The sequence below is a fragment of the Equus quagga genome, chromosome 13 (genome assembly GCF_021613505.1).
Source record: "Equus quagga isolate Etosha38 chromosome 13, UCLA_HA_Equagga_1.0, whole genome shotgun sequence".
In the NCBI taxonomy this organism is placed as follows: Eukaryota; Metazoa; Chordata; class Mammalia; order Perissodactyla; family Equidae; genus Equus; species Equus quagga.
Genome location: NC_060279.1, coordinates 32,142,303 through 32,166,724, shown reverse-complemented (window position 1 = coordinate 32,166,724; position 24,422 = coordinate 32,142,303). Strand labels below are relative to the sequence as shown.

Below are 24,422 nucleotides of genomic sequence, written 5' to 3'. Positions count from 1 at the left end.
TTTCAATTCTGTTCCATTGATCTGTGCACCTGTTTTTGTGCCAGGACCATGCTGTTTTGATTACTGTAGCTTTGTAGTATGTTTTGAAGTCAGGGATTGTGATGCCTCCCATTTTGTTCTTTTTTCTCAGGATTGCTTTAGCAATTCGGGGTCTTTTGTTGCCCTATATGAATTTTAGGATTCTTTGTTCTAATTCTGTAAAGAATGTCATTGGGATTCTGATTGGGATGGCGTTGAATCTGTAGATTGCTTTAGGTAGAATGGACATTTTAACTATGTTTATTCTTCCAATCCATGTACATGGAATGTCTTTCCATCTCCTTATGTCGCCATCCAATTCTCTCAGAAAGGCCTTGTAATTTTCATTATATAGGTCCTTCACTTCCTTAGTTAAATTTACCCCAAGGTATTTTATTCTTTTTGTTGCGATTGTGAATGGTATTGTATTCTTGAGTTCTTTTTCTGTTGGTTCATTACTGGAGTATAGAAATGCTACTGATTTATGCAAATTGATTTTATACCCTGCAACTTTGCTGTAGTTGTTGATTACTTCTAAGAGTTTTCCAATGGATTCTTTGGGGTTTTCTATGTATAAGATCATGTCGTCTGCAAACAGCGAGAGTTTCACTTCTTCCCTCCCTATTTGGATTCCTTTTATTCCTTTCTCTTGCCTGATTGCTCTGGCCAGGACCTCCAGTACTATGTTAAATAAGAGTGGTGATAGAGGGCATCCTTGTCTCGTTCCTGTTTTCAGGGAGATGGGGTTCAGTTTTTGCCCATTGAGTATGATGTTGGCTATGGGTTTGTCGTATATGGCCTTTATTATCTTGAGGTAGTTTCCTTCTATGCCCATTTTGTTCAGAGTTTTTATCATAAATGGCTGTTGGATCTTGTCAAATGCCTTCTCTGCATCTATTGAGATGACCATGTGGTTTTTATTCCTCAGTTTGTTGACGTGGTGTATCACGTTGATTGATTTGCGGATGTTGAACCATCCCTGTGTCACTGGTATGAATCCCACCTGATCCTGATGTATGATTCTTTTGATGAATTGCTGAATTCTGGTTGCCAAAATTTTGTTTAGAATTTTTGCATCTATGTTCATCAGTGATATTAGCCTGTAGTTCTCTTTTTTCGTGGTGTCCTTGTCAGGCTTTGGTATCAGCGTGATGTTGGCCTCATAGAATGTGTTAGGAAGTGTTCCATCTTCCCTAATTTTTTCGAATAGCTTGAAAAGGATAGGTATTAAATCCTCTCTGAAAGTTTGGTAGAATTCCCCAGGAAAGCCATCTGGTCCTGGGGTTTTATTCTTTAGGATGTTTTTGATTGCTGTTTCAATCTCTTTCCTTGTGATTGGTCTGTTCAAATTGTCTGCCTCTTCTTGAGTGAGCTTTGGGAGATTGTAGGAGTCCAAGAATTTATCCACTTCCTCTAGGTTATCCATTCTGTTGGCATATAGTTTTTTGTAGTATTCTCTTATAATCTGTTGTATTTCTGCAGAGTCTGTTGTTATTTCTCCTCGCTCATTTCTGATTTTGTTTATTTGCGCTTTCTCCCTTTTTTTCTTTGTAAGTCTGGCTAGTGGTTTGTCAATTTTATTTATCTTCTCAAAAAACCAGCTCTTTGTCTCATTGATCCTTTCTACTGCCTTTTTCATTTCAATAGTATTTATTTCTGCTCTGATTTTTATTATTTCTCTCCTTCTGCTGACTTTGGGCTTCATTTGTTCTTTTTTCTCTAGTTCAGTTAGGTGTGCTTTAAGGTTGCTTATTTGGGATTTTTCTTGTTTGTTAAGATGTGCCTGTATTGCGATGAATTTTCCTCTTAATACAGCTTTTGCTGTATCCCATATGAGTTGGTATGGCATGCTATCATTTTCATTTGTTTCCAGGTATTTTTTTATTTCTTCTTTAATTTCTTCAATGATCCATTGCTTGTTCAGTAGTGTGTTGTTTAGTCTCCACATCTTTGTGCCTTTCTCAGCTTTTTTCTTGTAATTAATTTCTAGCCTTATAGCACTATGATCTGAGAAGATGCTTGTTATTATTTCAATTTTTTTAAATTTGTAGAGGCTTGCCTTGTTTCCCAACATATGGTCTATCCTAGAGAATGTTCCATGTGCACTTGAGAAGAATGTGTATTCAGCTCCTTCAGGGTGGAGTGATCTATATATGTCTATTAAGTCCAATTGTTTTAGTTTTTCATTCAGCTCCACTATTTCCTTGTTGATTTTCTGTCTGGATGATCTGTCCATTGATGTGAGTGGGGTGTTGAGGTCCCCTCCCATTATTGTGTTGTTTTTAAGATCTTCCTTTAGGTCTGTTAATAGTTGCTTTATGAATCTTGGTGCTCCTGTGTTGGGTGCATAGATATTTATAAGCGTTATTTCTTCTTGATGAAGTGTCCCTTTGATCATTATATATTGTCCCTCTGTGTCTCTCTTTACCTGTCTTATTTTGAAATCTATTTGGTCTGATATGAGACTTGTAACACCTGCCTTTTTTTCCTTGCTCTTTGCTTGAAGTATTGTCCTCCACCCCTTCACCCTGAGTCTGTGTTTGTCGTTGGGGCTGAGGTGTGTTTCCTGGAGGCAACAAATTGTTGGATCTTGTTCTTTAATCCATTTTCCCACTCTGTGTCTTTTTATTGGAGAGTTCAATCCGTTCACATTGAGAGTGATTATTGATGCATGTGGACTTAATGCTGTCAATCTGTCGCTCATTATCTTGTTTTCCTGTGTGCTTTAGACTACCCATTTAATACTGCAATTTCTTATGCTGGGTTTCTTAGATTTTTCCTTATCTGTGATTTGTGACTCTGTTCTGTACTTTATTTTAGTGTCTACCTTGAAGTTTGTATTTAGAATCTCGTGTATAATATAGTCTATTCTCTGGTGGTCTCTTACTTACTTGACCAATACTGATTTAGACCCTTTGCTCTTCCCCTCCTAAATAATTATTTACATTTTTTATTCCAACTCGTCTTATTAATTTGTAGTTAGAGTGCTAAGATCGTCCTTGTTTTGGTAGTTTCCTTATTTTTACCCTAATGCTATAGTTGAATATTTGCTATCCTGTTCTGGTTCTATCCATCGGTCTCCCTAGTCTGTGGATTGTGTCCCGTTTCTCCCTTTTTTCTTTTTTCAAGTATGAGAACCTTCTTGAGGATTTCTTGTAATGGAGGGCTTTTAGTTACAAATTCCCTTAACTTTTGTTTGTCTGTAAAAGATGTAATTTCTCCCTCATATCTGAAGGAAATTCTTGCTGGATAGAGTATTCTTGGCTGAAGGTTTTTATCCTTTAAAGCTTTGAATATATCACTCCATTCTCTCCTAGCTTGTAGGGTTTCTGTAGAGAAATCCGCTGACAGTCTGATAGGGGCTCCTTTATAGGTTACTCTCCGTTTTTTTCTTACTTCCCTGAGTATTCTTTCCTTATCATTCCTATTTGCCAACTTTACTATTATGTGCCTTGTGGTGGGTCTTTTTACATTGACAAATCTAGGAGATCTAAAACCCTCCTCTACACACATTTCTCCGTTGATCCCTAGATTTGGGAAGTTCTCTTCAATAATTTCGTTAAGCACACTTTCTGCTCCATTTTCCTTTTCCATATTCTCGGGAATTCCTATGATCCTTATGTTCTTACTCCTCATTGAATCCATTATCTCTCGGAGATTTTCCTCATTTTTTTTAATTCTTAGTTCTCTTTCTTCCTCTGTCTGGCGCCATTCAGCCTGTCTGTCCTCGATTATGCTGCTTTGCTCCTCTCTGTGGTCTACACGGGCATTCAGGGAATTCGTATTCTGTTTTATCTGGTCCATTGTGTTTTTTATCTCAAGTAATTCTTTTTGATTCTTCTTTATGATTTCAATCTGTTTTGTGAAGTAACTCCAGAACTCGGCTTGTTTCTCTATCTTTCTCTCTACCTCATTGAGTTTTTTGATTATAGCTGCTCTGAATTCATTATCACTTAGTTTACCTAATTCCAAGTCCTCAGGACTTAATTCTGTGTTTTTATTGTTTTCCTTCTGGTCTGGGGCTTTTATAAATTGCTGGATGGTAGAGGAGCGGTTTTTTCTCATGGTGGTAGAATTCAGTTGCAGTTACAGCCTGTCGCCACTAGATGGGGGTCGAAAGCAGCGTGTTAGCTCTCTGCCTTGGGGCAAGATGGCTGCGCCCACTGGCTTTACTGTGGGGGAGGGGCTGTTACTCACACACGCCAATCTGGGTTCAGATCAGTTCTGTTTCTGGTCTCCCAAGGCCCTTGATTTATAGGGTCCCCGCGGACGGAAGCTTTCCCCGGGTCAGCGGGTCTCTACTGAATCAGCGGCAGGAGTCCTGGATGATCCCCCGGTCCCGCGGGCCCTCCCCCGAACCTTCCCGACCCGCACCGCAGCGATCGCAGACTCTAGGGGAGGGAGCGATGTTCTCTCCTACTGTTCCAGCGCCTCCGAGGGTGTAAGCAAGGTTATGATCTCCGCCTTCTTGGTATTGTAGGTCTCTAACGAGCTGGCATTATGTTTATTCTCTGAAATTCAGTTCTTCCAATCTTTTGTTGTATTTTGGAGGGGAGAGAATCCCGGGTCAGCTCACCCCGCCATTTTGCTCCGCCCACTCTCCTGCTATATGTTACTCTGTTCAGACTTCTCAGTTGATTTTCATCTCTCTTCCTCTTTTTTCTCTTAAGATATTTCTTGAAGACCTTCAGTAGAGTTTACCTCTCACATTATATGGGTCATTCTTTAAATCTAAAGACTCTAAAATATGACTTCGGGGTTTTTTCCCCCTGCCTGCTTTTGCTGCCTGGTTGAGGGGAAACCTCTGTTGTCTTGTCAACAGTGATCTGTACCGTTGGTATTTTTCAAGTTCAGCATTTCCAGATTTCATTTGCAGGTAAGGTAAATTATTGCATTATGAGTCACCTCATCCGTCAGAGAGAATTTCTTGTTTGTGATGTGATATGGTGAATCCATAATGTTTTTTGTTCAGAATTGTATCTTTTCTGGATAGATACTTTAGCCAGCTTAAGTGTATTTGTTTAGAACACCTTTTTTTCAGCACTGGTATTATTTGAGAATCTTCATCACTCAAAAGCACCACCTATGGAAGTTTTATAATGTAACTCTGGAATAAGTGTGATGGGAGTTATTTTTGATGCCTTTTTGTATATAGGAATGAGATTATTCCTGTGCACAATTCACAGCTTCATCTCTTTTTCCCGTTCAACTAACTGTGCCCTGAATCTTCATAATATTTTTGAGACTGTATACACACATAGGTTGTGACCTTAATCTTTTAACATATTTTACAGTAATACTTTCATGGGTAAATTATTTTCTCAAATGAGGTTTTTGTGGGAAAATTGAGTGATTAAATTTATTTTTTGTGCGAGATGAGAATGTTTTCCATTGAAATTTCTTCTTCACGTAAGACCCTCTGAAACTGGGTGACCATATAAGAAAATATAGTATCTATTATTAAAACTTATTTGTAATTCTACCTTTTTTTCCCTTTTTGCAGTATCTTTGTAAGGATAGATTCCTTGCTATAAATGAAATTATGCCTTCAGATCTTGCTACAGATATGATCATAACATGATTAGTTCATCTCTTCTTTTAATTGACCCTAATGATGCCCCCCTCCCTGTCCCATTTCCCTGTTTGATGAATGAAATCACTTTTGAATGAGACTTTTTCTTGAGGAGTGTCTCTTCAACAGTTTGTTTTGGTTGCCAAGGGTGAAAACCAGCTTGAAACTTTGTTGTACAACTGGATTCTATAAGCTGCTTTAAAACCCTTCTACTTAGTAGCAAGAATTGTTTAAGATGTAAAGCAGAGAGGTTTTCTTTTGCATGTTTTTTTTAAAAAGAAGCATTTCTGAGTTTAAACTACTCTACATTAGGGTGGGTGGTTTTTTGTTTTTCTGAGTTGGTAGTGATACACATTACCTTTTTCTGAGATGGAGTCAATGTCTGTCCAGGAAGTGCCTAATGATCCCTGGCATTTCCTTTGCTTTTTCATTTTCCTTATATGTTTCTTCTGAATGAGTGACAAGACTATATTTCTCCATGAGAAAGGTGAATTAGAGACATAAAATTCTGTTCAATCAACTTTGTTTTATATTTTATTTATAGCTATATCTAGAAAATGTACCTTATACTTGGGCCTGTCCTTACTAAAATGGATATGGATATTTGTCTATTTTAACCTATATAGATTTAAAAGATTTAGAAACTGGTGTAGTAGAAACTTTATTTTCAAAGTAAACTCTTGAAAAATGATTGCAAGGTAAAACAAGTTTATTCTTTTTTTTTTAATGAAGTATCATCCGTTTATAACACTGTATAGGTTTCAGGTGTACAACATTATAATTCGACATCTGTATATAGTACGGCATGCTCACCGCCAAAAGTGTAGTTTCCATCTGTCACCATATAATTGACACCCCTTTACCCATTTTGCCCTTCCCCCACCCGCCTCCCCCTCTGGTAACCACCAATCTGTTGTCCTCTTCTGTGAGTTTAAAACAAGTTTATTCTTTTGTTGAACTTCTGAGAAGTCTTAAGTCTTTCAAATCTGACCTTAAAAACAACAACAACAAAAGATGTTGTCTGATAGAAAGACATCTGGTTGCATTTGACATTCCCCCTGAAGAGTTCTCTTTATTTTCCTTGTGAAGTGTTATATCTGATTCAGAAAAATGCCGAGAACCCTACATCAGTTCATACCATTTGACAGGCATTTAATTGCACACCAGTATGTAATGGACAATGTAAGGAAAGTCCAAACGTTCCTTAGTTTTTCAACCAGAGTTAATCATCTAAGGTTCAAATGTCTATTCTGTACATAATATACCCATTATCTTTTGCTTATTCCTTTTACTCATAACTGTCAAACCCTATGCCAGATTGAAATAAATTGCCTCTGATACCCAGGCACACCTTCTACTAAGAAAATATGCACGTCCTTTGTACTTAAAGGTTTTTGGTGTGTGCTTTTTTCTCCCTGTGGTAACACTGTATCAAACTAAATGGAAGCTGGAGTGCTTTCCTACAGTCCCTACTTCTGCACAAATCAGGTGCTTTGTGATTTTCCCCTTTCTTGCAAATGATTTGGAAAAGCTTTTATAATAATAAACTTATTTTAGGAGGTGGTGTCAAAACCTGGTGTCCAATATAAATCATTTGCTTATTTTTAGTACTTAAAGCCCCTTTTTTCTTTTTAAAAAATGGCTGAATTGAGTGTTTTGATGTTTTGTTCTTAAGAAACAGTTTTTAAAATTCACTTTGGAATTAAATAATTTTAGTTATAAATTCTTTTTGTAATTCCTGAAAGCTACTAACTCAATTTGATTGGAATCTCTGAAATTGGTAGATCTGGTTTTTAGAATTGAAATACCTTTTTTCAACCACATGAATGATGTAGAAGAGACTTAATTTTAAGGTTCTTAAACTTTGAAGCTTAGAGTCTTTTTAAATTACTGAGTTGTGTATAAATTCTTTGGTTGTTAGAGGCAACATTTTTTTATAGTCTATGAGGTTTTGATATTTCTACAGAATTCTCACCAAATGGTCTCAACCATAAATAGATAACTGTGTGATCAATTTAAAATGTTTTTTAATTTCAAAAGGACTATCTCAACACTCAGAAATTTGAAAAACAAACAGAGAGAAATCACCCATAACCTACTGGTTTAACAAAATTATTTAAATGTATGTGTGGGTTTCATTTATTTTAAAGGATACGTGTAGGTTTTTACATCATTGCAATATAGCATAGGCATACTTGTGTAGAAGTTAAGCATTTATATTTAAATCCAGTTAGTAATAGTATAGTTTTATTTGCCTGATATCTCCAGATTCAGATAGCAATAGATAAACCTTCTTTCATTCTGTCTTCCAAAGCTTCTTAAGGCTCTGTTACCTAACTGTGAGAATGATATTCATCTGACGCAGGGATTTTGACTAGATTGTGGAAAATAGAGATCAAGTGGGCAAGAAGACATGTGCTTAGATGGCTGTGAGAATGTCTAGATATTTCGATTAGGATTTTACTCTGCTTTTGAGTTGGGGCTCCATAGTGGCGTTAGCAATGTATGTGTGATCATTTTATTATTTAGTGTTTGTCCCTCCCCCCCCAAAAAGCATTTTAATTACCTCCATAAAATATGTACGAGAAAGCAATTATATTGTCTTATACTGATGAGATGAGTTGTTTCCTGCTTACATGATTTGATATGAGTAGGAGAGAATCCTACCTCCTCTGTCAACATTTTAACATTTCTCAAAGATGCTATTGTGCACTGACATCAAGGCATTTTTTAAAAATTACTAATCTTTTTGGATAAACAAAGGACTCAGTCAGTTACAGAAACAGGTGCTGGACCACCCTTGTTCTCTGCATTAGAGCACTATAGTAACATAACTATCTGCCCACCCTGGACTGAAATTATCTGTGAGAAGCAGAATATATATATAGAAGTTTCATGACTTGTTTCGTCAACAGTAAGAGGTGCTTTATATTAAATGATTATACATTTATGTATCTTTTTTTCTTTGCTTTCTGTGTTGTGATGTCTTCATAGTCCCAAAGGTCGTTTGGCAGAATTTTATCAGCTTAGTGATCTCAGTCACTCAAATTTAAAATGTTTCAGTAGTAAACTGAATTTAATGAATTCTCTCACACAGAAAACGTCATGTTATTTTTACTTATTGATGAAAAGGTAGCAGGAGCTGATGAACAGGAATTGAACCTACAATCAGGATTAGGTTCCTTTCACAGTTTGGCCATTTATTTTAACATTTGCTTCAAATAATGTTGCTTTCAAAGTGTAAAGCATTTTGAAATTCTTGAATAAATATATAGTTTACAAATTAGATTTTTGAGATTGAGAGATGTACTTTCACCCCCTTAATTTTACAAATGAAGAAATTTAGACCCAGAGAGTTATATGGCATCACACTCGTCTATGACAAAGCAAAGTCTAGAAGCCAGATCATCTTCCATTTTACACAAGTGCTCTTTTCACTGCACTACACTACCTCCTTATTATCAGTAAATGAGGTTATGTTAAAAGAGTTTCTCTAGAAGTATGCAAACTAGTAGAATTCAACAAATTAACATAACATCCCTATGAAGTAGTGTGTTATTTTATTCTGTGAAATTTAAGATAAGTTGAAACATTTCTAAACCAGAATGGGCTGTAATATTTTTACTTAAAGATTATGTAAAGAAATGAAAAACAGGGGCCAGCCCCGTGGGCGAGTGATTAAGTTTGCACTCCACTTTGGTGGCCGGGGGTTCGGATCCTGGGCGTGGACATGGCACCCCTCATTAAGCCATGTTGAGGCAGCATCCCACGTGCCACAACTAGAAGGTCCCACAACTAAAAAAATATATACAGCTATGTACTGGGGGGATTTGGGGAGAAAAAACCAGGGAAGAAAAAAAGAAGATTGGCAACAGTTGTTAGCTCAGGTGCCAATCTTTAAAAAAAAAGAAAGATTGTTTAAAAAAAGAAATAAATAACAATCTCTAAATTTATATGTTAAATGTAACTTTATTTTGTTCATAAAAATGATGCATATTAAACAAAACCCAGGAGTTTCAATACCTCTAGTTTCATATCCTTCTGAGAAGGAGTTATTCCATACAACCAGCAATGCCATTTGTGTTGGAGGATGGTGCTATTGGAGCATTTAGAGATAGACCAGGAGAAGTATAGTACAAGAGTTTGTTTATTTCACTTTTGATTATTTGGGTTTACAATATCCTACTGACTAACTCCCCCCCGCCGCCAATAGTCACCACCTAAGAACTGCTAAGTGGAGTTGTTCTGGCTGCTGTTTCTAGTAACCTACGGAATGAAGGGGGAAAGCAGAGGAGCTCTAGTTTTCTGCTGAAAGGACCATTTCCCAAAAGAAGTTTATCCTCGATACAGTTCAATACCATAGCCACGAGTCTTCATATGTAACTAGTTCTAACTGAGGTGTGCTGTCAGTGTAAAATGCACACTAGAGTTTGAAGACTTAGTATGTGGAAAAAAAGTAAAGTATCTCAGTAATTTTTATGTTGATTACATGTTGAATAATAATATTTTGGATATATTGGGTTAAATAAAATAGATAACTAAAATTAATTTCACCTGTTTCTTTTTACTTTTTTTATTGTGTACTAGGAAGTTTAAAGTTACATAAGTGGCTTGCAGTAAATTTGTATTAGACAGCACTGCTCTAGAGCTAAGATTTCTAAGGTAATTAAGATGAGCCCTGATGCTGAACCAAAACCTTCTACGGGGGTATATTGTGAAGACATGGTATTCCATTTAGTGTAGACTTTTTGACTTTTAGTAAAATTTTTATTGGTTTGTCATCTGGTTTATAACGTACAACTCACTAAAAGCCATTCAGAGAGAGGCTACATTTTGTGAATCAAGCCTGCTCAGAATCCAAATTGATCTTGGAACTTAGACGGCCCAAAGGAGTGGGTGGTTGGCTAGCATGCCCCTTAGGCGTACCTTCTAAATGTCATATCTCTTATCCAGGCTTTTGGTGAGAGCCTAGAGTACTAGTATTCGGTATTGCTAATTCAGAGTGGCTCCACATGCTTTAGAAACCAAATGGTAAGTTTGACATCTAATTATGAAAATTGAGACACTTACCTACCAGTGTTTTTATCTGGTTGAGAGAAGAATGTACCTCTGGTGGCTATGAATACCTACAGGTAAAGTCAGGCTCTTTCTAAAGGAGCACATTTGAACACTCAGTTAAATCCCCATGATTCCACTGAATTCCCATAATTCTTTGTATTATTTTTATGTATATGTATACCCTCTCTAGGTAAGTTTATTGAGAATAATGAGGGTTTTTTAATTCTCTATCTCTTGTAGTGTTTTGCATATAGTAAGTTTATAAAGTGTTTTGAATTAAGTGGAACTAAGTCAAAACGGGATCAAACTAAAGAAAATTGTTTCTCCCTTTTCTCGTAAGATATAGTAAGTGAGGCACTTTGCTACAAGTGAGCATGTATGTGATGTGTGCCCAGGAATATGTAACAATGGTGAGAGACATCTAAAAATCTGATTCAGAATTAAACAACGACCAATTTCAGGCTTATAATTAAACATTTTTTCATATCACAATAATATAAATGTTTTGAAGTCCTCCTGGCAATTCTCCTTCAATATTCCCAGTGATTTCATTAAGTCTATTCACCCTGCAACAGCTGCAAGTTATTCCAAACATCTGTACTGAATCCCCATGCTCTACAAGCCCATTTGAAAACAACTCTCTCGCTCCATTAACAGCATCAGTAATTCTCTTATTACTTTTCTAACCAAGAGTTATGGAGAAATAAGTCTAGTGTATCAAAGAGTGAAGAGCCCTGAAACCTGCCTTTCAACATGGATTCTCTAAGGTCATGGACATAATGCTTTACTCTTCCAAATTTTTGTATTTAAAAAGCTAAACAGTTTCTTAAATACTTAAAAGTTACAGATTTTGTTAGATATTTAGAAAGGAATTCTCTTAGATTTTATTAACTTGTATTTGCTAATAAAAATAAACACAAAACATTCTGGGTAAAAATTATTTCATAAATTTTAAACAGTTTAAATAGAGTAAACTCAGCAGGCTACTTTGTTCCTCTGCTTCTTTGATATGGGTGAATGTTTTTCTTTGCTTTCTTCCTACATTTTATGCTGTGAGACAAGCACAAAATTATTGCGCCCATTACCTTCATATTTCACAGCTTACTCCAATACTTCTGTTAGGCACCTGTCCAGAACTGGAGGAATTTGACAGACTATATATGGTTACTGTTCTGTGGAGGAGTAACACTCAAGTTATGCTTATATATAATTAACAAATGGCATGAAAAAAGATCTTTTGTAAAGCCATTTTTATGAGCCTCATGAGCTGGGAGCTATTATTTTCAATAAGAAGCCAGTAAGTCGATACAATCTTTTGCATTTAAACTCCACATTATTGCGTTATATTATAAGAAGTCTAAAGACCAAATAGTATGATAGGAAGAATAAAACGTTATTTATGAATGTAATTTTTCTTTATACTTTCAGAAAGAAGATCGAGAGTATTGGCAATAAATGAAGTCAGAAAAGCCTGATTAAAACCAGCAAATATTTACTTTTTTAAGTCTCCTTCGAATTTTATAGTGTGTGCTAATTTTCTACTTTGCAAGTACACACATAGACATGCTCATTCTGTAAAAGATTTGTGCAAAATTAATGATCTTGAGCTCTTTAAGAAAACTTAAAAATTTGAAACGTCACATTTGAAAATTGAAAACTTTGATAAAAGTGAAGGCTATGGAAATTATCATAGAAAGAAATATTATATTACTCATTCCTTTTAGCTCTTCCATTTCTATCTCAGAAATCATTTAAATTTATTCAAAAAGATTTAATTTAAAACTTCTGTCTAGAAGATAAATTTGAGATTTTTAGTATTATTTCACAGTAATCCTATGTTCGATCTCTTAATTTAAACAGTTTAAACATGTCTTTATGTAAGAGGCAGATGGGTGTTCCTTTTAATGAATTAATGCCAGAATATAATTATTCCTCTAATTATTTTACTTAGTGTCTTTGAAACTTCACTAATTTCTAAACTAAATTTACTCTAAAATTAGTTCTGAAATTTTTAGCCACATTGTCAGATTAATGGCTGATTTATTTTAGATACAGTCTCAATCTCTTCTCAGTAATTTCAAGAAGTAGTACTTCATTAAAGCATCAAATTGTACTGGTCTGTTGATTAATGTATCCTGAGGATTTCTTGATTTGTTGTTTTGTTTATTCTGTATATGAAACTCTTTCTGTACATTGTCTTGAGTTCACAATTAGTATTAATGCATTTACTAACTTACGTTTGGGAATATTTTTGCTGTATAGTCTTAATAACATCATTATGATGTTTAGTTTAAAATTATAGAAACAGACCACTATGTCAACCACTCATACATTTTTCTGTCCTATTAACAACACACATTATCCTTTACTACTATAAAACAGGTTTTCCTGTTTGTCATACATATGAAGTATTTGTATGTACTTATGTGAAATAATTTTTTAAAGCTACTTAGTTTTGAATGACCAAGACGTATTCTTGCGTTCCAAGACAGTTTTCACTACTCATGACTTGAAACATATAAAAATGATTACTAACATATAACATTCCTATTCCTGTTTTGACTTTAACATTTTAATATGTGACTATGTTAGAATTGTTCATGCAAATGCATTTTAGGGTCTTATTGATAAGGTTGAAATTATTCTCTATATTGATGTGAAATTACTTCAACTCGCCTTCATTTACAACCATCCCTAGTTCTTACTTTCATATAATTACCTGTCATTCATATAAATTAGAGGCTAGAAAGATTATCTATGATGATAGTTTTTCCCCCAGTTTATTTAGCATCCTGATCTTATATAATTAGAGTGATGTTAAAGGTAGCATATGCTGTCTGATCACACACCAAAGACCAGAAGTACACAAGGGAGAGAGCGGAAATTTTATATTGTAGACAAATACGACTTGATAGATGATGATATTTGTTAAGTTGTTGATGGATATTGATTTCCTTTTATTTAGGAACATCCCAGAAACCTACCCAGATAGTGGGCAGAATCCAACACTCTCAGCAATTTGATAAACTGCCTTTTATGAGTGAATTGTATTTTCCACTTTGAAGGTCTCACTGTCATTTTTCTTGGTGATTTTAGAAACATTTAGTTTGATTTGGTGATTGTTGGTATATTGGAATAAAGTTATTGTTGACCGAGCTCATTCTAAATCCCAGCTGGGCCTCAGTTTTTTTGAATGACGGTATGGGCTGCATGATCTCTGAAGTTTCTTCCTGCCTATGACTCTGTGCTTTGGCCTAATAGAATTTCTGCCATATTTTGGTTGACTCTTTGAATGCAATAGCAGACCCTTAAGAAAATCCTCTACATGAGACTTGAGACCTGAGATTTTGGGGTTGGGAGAGAGTTGATCATAAAGACTTCAAAGACAAAAATTGTATGAGCTGAGTCATGTAAGGGGAAAAGATATTCCCAGCACAGAATAATAAAGACTAAGGGCATTCCAGACCAGGGAACCTTGCTGTAAAGTTAAGTATACGTGAAAGAACGTGGTGGGAAAGAAAAGAAATAAAGCAAATAATTTGAGTTTATTAGAATTTAGGGAGTATTGTATAAGAAAAGGTTGGAGAAGGAAGTTGGGACCTGATTATCAGTTTGTTGGCTAACATCTCCTAGTTATATATATAGTCTATATTTATATGCTTTCTGAATGTCACAGATATAGCACGAGTTGGGAAATAGAAAAACTTCAGGAAAATTTTAGACTGCTTTGGATTTTTGTTTTAACATTTTAGAAAGCAGCAGATTGATATCTTTGCCAAATAATTGTATGTCGAAACAAAGAAAGGGTTAGGATTAGTCAGTTGAATATCTTTACCTCTGTTTAGTATCTAACATTCACTTCCTAGACACTTTCCTTGGTGGTTTTTTTTTTATAATAGTACCTATTTATTTTCTTAATTTTAGGCTTTTGTTTCCCTTTTTAGTTTGTCATTCCTCTTTATAATTAGCCTAATACTCCACTCAGCCATTTCAGATTGTCATTCTACCAATCTTTTGAGTTCTCTGTTAATAGGTGACTTTTCGTGATCTGTGAATGTCAGAGCTCACACCATTTGGTAGGTCTAACGAGCATATCTGTAGCCATATTTCCTAATAAAAGATTTACTTGTTGTAAGAGCAAAGGTCCAAAATTTAGAGAAAAAATTCCTCTGCCCCTCAAAAAAAACCGCTCGAATAAGGAGCCTTACTTTGTATAATATCTTGCTTAAGGCCTCCCATTTATTCAGATTCTTTGTTTATGAGGAATACTCTTGTGTGTGACCTGGCTTCCAGGGCAGGGCTCAGCATACCTTATATCCTATTGTACTTCACCATTAATTACTCATATCAGCACTTGTGTAGAAGTCACATGGGAGAGTGAACTCCAGCTTAGATTCTGTTACATTGTTTTGAGGGTTTCCATAGGTAAATGTTGGGCAGTATCCTAAAATGGTGGTTTGTTTCTTAGAAGCATCTGTTTAACAGCGGAACTCTGATGAGGAGAGTAAATGACTTTCAGTTAGGGTGATCTCCTCCAGTTGTACTCCTCATATTACTGTTTCTGAGGATGAGCATATTTTCCAGTTGGGTGCTCTAAACTTCCTCCTTTTATCCTCTTTGATGTGTGTGTGTTTTGTTTTGCTTTTGCCATCTTTATAGGTAAGGAAGTTTGTAAATAAATGAATTTGTCAAGACATTATAACATCTCTAGATATATAAGTCTCTTGAAATGAGTATACTTCATGTTCTGTTGACAAGACTCCCTTTAACAATAAGAAAAAAGGTTCACGCATTCACTTATTCACTTTTTAAAAGTTTAATGAGCTTCTGTTATTTGGCCAATATATTCTAGTGCTATGGATACAAACATTTCAAAATTCTTATCTCTTGGAAGTCATCTTTGTAGCGACCAGCCCTAAATTCCTTTTATTCCTAGTGTATCTCATCATACTATAAATACAGATTGGTAATAATATTTGTTTTGGTGGAATTTGAGATGTTTTGGGAAAAGAGTGCATTTAATTGTAGGCAAGACTATAAAGGGTAAAAAAGAGATTTTCTAAGGATATGAATGAATAATAACCATAATGATAGAGAAGCCATAAACTGACCAGAGCAGATGTTAGTCGTTTCTATTAAATCATCTCTGGCACGTTATAAAATGACAATCTGAAATGAAATCGTCATTAATTGAGAGAACAAACTGTCTTATAAAATGCTTTCCTGAAGATTTCTCACTTTCAATATAAATAAAATCTAACCATTGAAGCATGGTATGCCTATAAGTGAATCTTTCTGCTTCAGTGTAAATAAAGTAATTGTTATAGCATGAAAGTCATTTGTCAGTAAGATGTGAAACAGTTTTGAGTGAGATAATTTTTTTCACTAAAAGAGCCATTCAGTCTAAAATATTTATGGAATACCTTTAGTCTGAGATGCTTGGAATTGGAGGGTGGAGTTTTACCTTTAAAGCAGTGATTCTTCATCTTTTTTCATCTTGGACTCTCCCTCTCCCAAGAAAATGCATATACATATTTAAATAGAATGTCTCATATAATATCAGGAGGCCTATGAATCTCAGCATTATGACTCTTACCCTGAAGGAATGCAGCCCAGTAGAAACAGACATATGAACACAAACCTCTAATATGTTAAGGATTTAACAGTGATGGGGATAAGGGATTGTGGGAACAGTAAATGAGGGGCAGTTAATTTGCCTAGGCCTAGGTGGTAGAGAACGGAAATGGAAAGAGGAGAAGCGGGTAGGTGGGACTTGGTCCCAGAAGGCTGAGAATGGACTTGACACTTTGTATCTTAACAGTGGACTAAAAATGAAAACTAGTAACAAAACCAAATGCTGGCAAAGATGTGGAGAAACTGGATCCTTCATACCTTGCTGATGGGAATCACTCTGGAAAAGTTTATAAAACTAAACATGTATTAGATATAACACCAAAAAACACAAGTAAGAAACTTTAAAAAAAAATAGGTAAATTGGACTTCTTCAAAAGTAAAAGGTTCTGTGCTTCAAAGGACACCATTAAGCAAAAGAAAAGAGAACTCACAGAATAGGAGAAACTATTTGCAAATCATATCCAATAAGGGACTTGTATCCAGAATATAGAAAGAAATCTTACAACTCAACAGTAAAAAGATAACCCAGTTTTTAAATGGGCAAGGGAGTTAAGTAGAGAAGATATACAAAAGGCACACATAAAAAGATGCTTAATGTCATTAGCCATTCGTAGAAATTAAAACTAGAAATGTTTAAAATATTTATTTAACAATTTGTTTGAAAATAATAAAACAATTGCATTTTTAAATCAATAACATTTTTAATGAAACATAATTATATCCTCCAAAGCAAAAAGCATTTCTTTTTAGTGAGAAAAGTGGTATTGTTTTAAAGTTCTGCAAATTTCTAATATCTGATTTAATAGAAAATAGCAGGCTTCTCATGTGTTTCTGCATTCAATCTGTTGCAATATATTGTTTTGGTTGTAATATATGAAGAAAATCTACCCTACTACAGATATGTATTTGGAAAAAGGAGGAGTATTTTTGTTTTTTGGGGTTTTTTTTGGTGAGGAAGATTGTTGCTGAGCTAACGTCTGTGCCAGTCCTCCTCCATTTTGTATGTGGGATGCTGCCACAGCATGGCTCGATGAGTGGCATGTAGGTCCATGCCCAGGATCCGAACCAGCGAACCCCAGGCTGCCAAAGCAGGGTGTGTGAACTCAACCACTATGCCACCTGGCCGGCCCCCAAGGGAGGAATATTTTAATAGTGTTTTCATATAATCATGGGTTAGTCTTTTTTCAAAACTCAACAAGTGATCATTTCCTAAAAGATTAATTGCAATATGGAATCTGATATCATATCAGTGGAACTTTTATACTCTGTAAAATTAAAATCCATTGACCTAGCTTGCACTTTGAATGGCACTTTTACCCACTTGTGGTTTTGTCACAGCATGCACTGTTCATTTGGAAAATATTGGTTCACTGAGTTATGCAGAGCTTCCAAATATTAATACATATCATTATACGATATAAAAAATCACATTCATTAGTATCATTACCAATCACATCAAGAAAGTCTTGCTCATGCTGGTGGATACAAGGTTTCCAAAATTCTGCTTTTCACTTGACAGCTCAAATCTTATCATTTGTAGTACATATAGTCTACTGTTTTCTTTGAAGTAACAGGCTTACTTCACTCCTTTTCAAAAAAACGTCTGAGAGCTGCCCAAGCCTGAATAACAATAGTTTGTCCGTGACTATTCCAAGTAAAGTGGTGTTCCATGAAAAAAGTGGGTAGTTCAGCTCGCAACTCAGTCGCTTAAGTGCTTTTTCTTGAGACAGCCATCATGTTTCTGTAGGCAACAGAACTTTTTTTACATAGTTCCCATTTCATCACAGAGAACATTAATAATTTTGACTGCTTTGATAAGGATACTCTTAATTGAAATTGGCTTTTAATTTTTGTAGTCATTCATTCATTGATTTATTTTTACACTGAGTATGTGGCAGTGAAGAATAGGTGACTACTGGTGTAGTTTGGTGCCACAACCTTGATTCGTGCAGTTTACCTTGCTTGCTTTTTTTTACCATCAGTGCAAATTTAAACAGAGTGAAAAAGGGCAAATAATGTCTTAGTATTATTACGAAAATAGTTTGACCTTGCAGACCCATTGAAAGGGTCTCAGGGCCCCTTGCCTCCCTGAGGCAAAGAGCTAGTTAAAAAGCTATTGTAGTAGCACTCCTGTAGCTAATTTAATTATATTATAAACCATTTTTGGATACCTGCTGTATGAAAGACTGTAATAGGTCCTGGGGATTTGGCAATTAACAAAACAGATAAAAATATCAGCTGTCATAGATCTTATTTGTAAAGACAGACAGTAAGTGTTTGGGAGAAAAGTAAAGCAGAGAAAGGGAAGGACATGAGTGTGTTTGGTGGGAATATGTCTGTGCAATTTAACTAGGGTAGCCAAGAACAGCCTCACTGAGAAGTTGACATTTGAATGAAGATTTGAAGAGGGTGAAGGTGTGTGCCATGCACATATTTGAGAAAAGGATATTCCAGAGTGAACAGCAAGTGCAAAGGGCATGAAAGAGGAACATGCTCAATATATGTGAGGAACAAGAAAAGCACTTGCTGCAGCTGGAACAGAATAAATAAGAGAAATAACTACAGAAGATGATGTCAGAGAAGTAAGTAGGTGGGTCAGAACATACATAGTCTTAAATCCTGTTAGGGTTATTTTAATTTCACTCTGTGATTGGAAGGCATTGGAGCATTTTGATGTGTATTTTAACAGGATGATTCTGGTTGCTGTAATGAGAATAGACTTCAAGTAGGAAAGATCAGACATGGGCAGACAATTTAGGAGGCTATTGTAATTATAAAATAATAGATAACGATGACTTGGACTGATGGTTAGATTCTGAATATGTTTGGATGGTAGAATCGATAGGTTTAACTGGTGGATTGGTATGGAACATGAAAAGAATACTACAAGACCTTTGGTCTGAGTATCTGAGAAAAATGGCATTGCCATTGAGATGGGAAACACAATGGGAGAAGCACATTTGAGAGGTATATCAGGGGCTTGCTTTAGATATCTTAACTTGGAGATGTCCAAGGGGATATTTTGAGTAGGCAGTTGGATATAGGAATCAAGGCCAAGGGAGTGAGATGGGCTGGAAATATAAATTTGGGAGTCATCAATGTTTAGATAATGTTTAAAACCCTGAGACTAACTGAGATTGCCAAGGAGTGAGTAGAGGTAGATGAGAGGGGTTAATGTGGACTTAGGCTTGGGAATGAGAAAGGACATATTTAGTGTTGGGGGTAAGAACAATGGAAGAGTCCAAGATCATTGTAGGTTTCTCTTTGGGTAAATAGAATTTGATGAAGTTAATTAAAATAGGAAATCCAGGGGAAAGAGAAATTGTAGTTTAAAGACCTACAGAATATTCCAGTGGAGATGGTCTAATAAGCAGTTGTAAATATGGGTCTTGAATTAAGGTTTGAGAGGTTTGAGCTAGACATATATTTCAAGTCATGGGACTAGATGAGAATGCCAAGAAAGGATATGGATTGAAAAAAGGTTTTCCTCTAAGAAACACTAACATTTAGTGTGAGTTGTGGGTGGAAGAGAAGGCAGCAAAGAAAAAAAGAAGTTGGAGGGAAATGAGAACTAAGAATTTGAGGAGGGAAAGTTCAAAGTTTTAAATGCTTCAGAGAGAAGGTAGGTGAGGACTGGAGGAAAGCAAGTGGGTTTACCAGTTAGAATACAATATTTTGAGGACAGTTTCAGTAGCATAGTGGTAAAATAGAGTCAGTCTTCATTACTTTGGGGATCAAACGGGAGATAAGGGGGTCCATTGATTTATGTCTCAATCTATTGTATTTTTATGTACGTAAAATAAATCATGATTAATCTAATTAAAATTAATGTTTTTAGAAAATGTTAGGTCAGACATTAACCAAGCAATATCAAATATGTCAGAAATGAAATTCCAATACTGGGCCTGTAATGGTTCTTGGTTGTAAACAACAGAAACCTACTATAAACTTAAGCTAAAGCAGAAATTGCTTATGTTAAACAGAAAGGAAATGTATTGGAAGGCTATTTGTTAGTTCACAGACTCCATGGAATATTGGAGAATTCAGCTCAGAACACTCGTGGGAACCAAAGGAGGCCACACAGCAAAGAACACAGCCGTTGTCTCAGCTCAAGAAGTTGGTTCGGGACAACACACCACTGGACAATGCCACAGCTGCTGGCACTGCTGCCAGTGGCACGCTCCCACCTCTGCTATGAATAATCTCAACTTCTCTGAGTCTTTATTCACTAATGCCCAAGTCTTTGAATTTTAAGGGAGTATCTGATTGGTCAAGTTTAGGTCCCATGTCTGTGCCCTAGTTGCCAGAGAGCTGGGAGAGAAATTATGTCTCCCCTCTTCAGGCTTCTGTAGTTGGAGGTATTTCCCTCACAAAAAGCCACTCAATGGTGATACTGACAACAGACAAGATATTCACATGCTGGATAGCCAAAACCAGCAGCTAGTACTATAAAAACTAAGTACAAAATCTTAAAGATTTAGTGAAACTAATTTAAAATTCACATGACCAAAATGAAAATTATTTAGTTAACTTAGGAATATAATTGATGGCTTGCCTTACCAACGTTAAATATCAAAAGTATCAAATTAAAAACTTGGCTTTCATGTCCCCTGCTTTATAGGCTCTTAAATGTCCTCCCCTCTCCCCAGATCCTCTCTGGGCCCCTGTAACCTACATTGGGATTCAGGATGGCAACCTGGTCAAACCACAGAAGCAATGGAGGCAACACTCCTGAACCAGCGGGAGGAGCATAGTTTTAGGGGTGAGATTGGTCTCAGCCAGACCTGGGTGAATATTAGGAGTAGATGTGACCCTTCAGAGGGAGAAAGAGACAAATACAGGCAGAAGGGGAAACTGGGTTAAGGCTGGGGAAAAACTGCCTCGGGCCACGGCAGATGCCCATGGCTGGGCCAGGCCAGGGCTTAGGAGGCGGAGGAGACATGGCAGCGGAGAGCAGCAGAGAAAGACGTGTGTTCTACAGATAGCGGCTGCCCAGATTCTACAAATAACTAGGCCTGTGAAAACTTTTTTTTTTTGGTCTTAGGATTTAATTTGGTTTTTAAAGGTGCTTCTCTGCCGGAAGACCATTTCCAAGTCTCTGCAGAGGACAAGTCCCTTGATCTGTATAATTCAAATAAAACTGGACTTTTTTGCTTGCCCTTTCTTGAGACTGATTTTGGCACGGTGACGCATCCAAAAGAAATACAAATCCAAAACCTCAAAAACTTGATAAGTAGTGTAGGCCTTTAATGAAGTCTCTTGAAGATACAGCAAAGGGAATATTAAATCAAACAACAGATGGCAAAGTGTCTGTCTTGCCCCCACTCTGTGCACACACCATAGTCACTGTTCCTCTCTCTCCAATCTCTCTCACAGAGGCTGCAGCTCAGGCTAGTCCTCTTTACCCATCTCTTTTCTACCTTTATAACTTCCAGACCTTTTTTCCCTGCTGATAACTCACACCTTTTAAAATTTAAACTAATTTAGCTTCTTCCAACTCTCCTTTCCACCTATAACCTCGCCCGTACCACACACACAATCCAGCAGCACTTAAAAAAAATCCTTAGAAAAAGCACAGAGATAGAGTAGAAGCTTTGAATACTTGCGCTTCAATTATTTTCCCCCGTCATCTTTTAAATTAAAAGACGTGAAATATGAGGGTGTCCTCTTTTCTTCGTTGAATTCATAGGGAAATACCTATGACGATTAACACTAGTGTTTGTGAAAAGGAATAGCAAGAGATCACGATAGAAAAAGGCCAGATGAGTAGGGACTAAATTATAAAGAGCTTTCATTTCTAGCCTCAGGAGTTGAGATCAGTCGTGAGTGCCAGTTTCTGTTCAGCAGTGGAACAGTGGCTCTCAACTATGAGGTGGAAAGGAATAAACCTAGATAACAGTGTCAGCATCCCTGCTCATCCTACGTGTTACATTTCCTCAAAGACTTCTCTGACTTCAAATTTTTTGTTCCTTTTCTCAAAAAAATTATCAAACGCTTGTAATGGTGCTTTCTACATGCAAGTCCCTATTCCAAGTGCTGTAAGGTATTAACTTGTTTCATCATTATAAACAGTCCATGCAGTAGGTATTGTTACTGTTCCTGTTTCACTAATGAGAAAACAAGGGCACTGAGAGATGAACGAACTTGCCCTGCATCCTACAGCTAGAAATTAGGTGGTAGAGGCAGAATTCAAACCCAGGCAGTCTGGCTCCAGAGTCCATGCTCCTGATCTCTGTCTATGTCATGCTGGCCAGTGCTTGTGAAAGCAGCATTCTGGAACTGTCTGCATCAGAATTACCAAGAGTACTTGTTAAAAAAGCAAAATTTTGGCCCACCTCAGACTTACTGTATCAGAATTTTTTTAAGGGGGTGGTGACCCTGGGTATTCACATTATAAAGTCCTGCAGGTGATTCTGATATGTATCCTTTGTTAGGAATGTCTCCTTTAGAAGGACATACTGCTGTCACCGTGTTCACTCCTGATCCTGGCTTCCTTTGACCATAGGATTAAATATTTTCTGAAGGATACCTAATTATTACAGAATTTAGAATTAATGTTTTTATACCTTAGTTTGCCCTTTAAGCCATTACTACCTAAAATTCAGTTAAAATTCTTTCTAGAGAAATATTTAACCCAACAATGAAAACAGAATTTTTATTCATTTTCCACAAATACATTATCTCTCAAAAATTCACTTTAAAACTGAATGGAAACTGAGAACTTGCTGTTCCATTTATGATGAGAATGAAGATAACTGTACTAGGTTCTGGAAAGTACATTCTGTGGTGTGAAGAGAGAACTCTTCTGGATTATGGAACAGGTCTGGACTATAGAAAAGGTCTATGAAGTATCATACCTCCATCCTTCACGAGGATTGCAGCTGGCAATAAAGCTCGGCTTCCAATGTGAACTAGTGTTCAGTTTGGCTATTTTGCTAACTCAAGATTCCAAGAGAAAATTTGTCCACTAAGGTAGATAAATCAGATTATTGCAGATTGTGGTTAAAATTTTAAGGGCCTTAAAAGAAACTTAAGGGACATACTTTTTTTTCCCACTTAATTTGCTTTGTCAAGATCAACCTTTCCTAAAATGGACTTCAGGGATATTTCACTGTCCTCCCTGTTTCTTTGTGTGAAACCAAGATCAAAATTGGAAAGAAAAGGATCAAGATCTTCAGTTAAGACTGGGAGAGTATCCAGACACTGAGAATCATGCAAGGAGAGAGAACTTTAGAAATCTAAACTAAGTAGAACCCCCTTTTTCTCAACCTGGAGAAAGTTGTAAAATCACTGATATGAAAGAGTCAGCTAGAATAATATGTCCCTGTGTTCCCTCCCCACCCTGCTGTGTTGCTCACACACTCACGGCATTTGAGACTACTCCTGCACGAGTTTACCCACTTCCTATAACCTCTGCCTAGAACTTTAAAAAATTTTTTATCTCAACCCAACATTTTGCCCATTTTTTCCAACAAAAAGTAAAATAATTCTCTTATATATCTGTATGCAGATTTTTCCGTGAAGTGTTTCCTAATAATCTCTTCTCTCAGAAGGCTTGTTGACTCGATTTGCTGTAGCCTGAGACTTTGGTAGCATATCTGTAAGATGCAATTTAATGTTCAAGAAATTCACTTCCTACTAGTAGTCTTGAGCAAAGTGAGTTTCTAAAATGAAACATCTTGTAAACGTTATGTCTGACAAACTCTTCTATGGTTAAACTCTTTATGCATTCAGTGTTTGATCCTTTTCCTTAATAAGACAGTTTTTGAATTGCCACTGTTGGCACTCTACAAATGATGATTGATAACAAGTTTCAGGAGTCCTAATTTATTTCCCTGAATCACACACTGTCCAGCCTTTGAAAAAGCTGTGTATTTTATCTGACACAGTTTTGGACTTTGATTAGCTCAAGTTATTGAATGAAGTACAGGGTCAAAGACTTCCTGGCCCTCTACCTATCCAAGGCATGGAACCAACATTTTGTCGAAGAGCCTTCTTTAGGGAAAACAATCCTGACCTGGTTTAGAAACACTTTCCCTGAAACTCTCATCAAGAGAGAAGAATGATGTGGAAGCTTCTGTCTTATCCTTGGGAAAGTTTTTACGAGAAACCATTTTGACCAAGAAACTCAAAATTAAGC

General features: G+C 36.2%; 1 protein-coding gene across 5 annotated transcripts in view; it reads left to right on the top strand.

Moving 5' to 3' along the window:
• ATF6 (activating transcription factor 6) overlaps window positions 1-24,422 on the top strand; it is a 215,404-nt gene that overhangs the window by 134,818 nt on the left and 56,164 nt on the right. The window contains exon 16 of one of the 5 annotated variants that reach the window (XM_046681641.1): window positions 12,077-12,330. The exons of the other annotated variants lie outside the window; for them this stretch is intronic. Coding sequence (XP_046537597.1) covers window positions 12,077-12,103 — 27 coding nt within the window. The 3' untranslated portion in view covers window positions 12,104-12,330. Of the gene's footprint in view, window positions 1-12,076; window positions 12,331-24,422 lie in introns of those variants that run through there. 5 annotated transcript variants of the gene reach the window in all.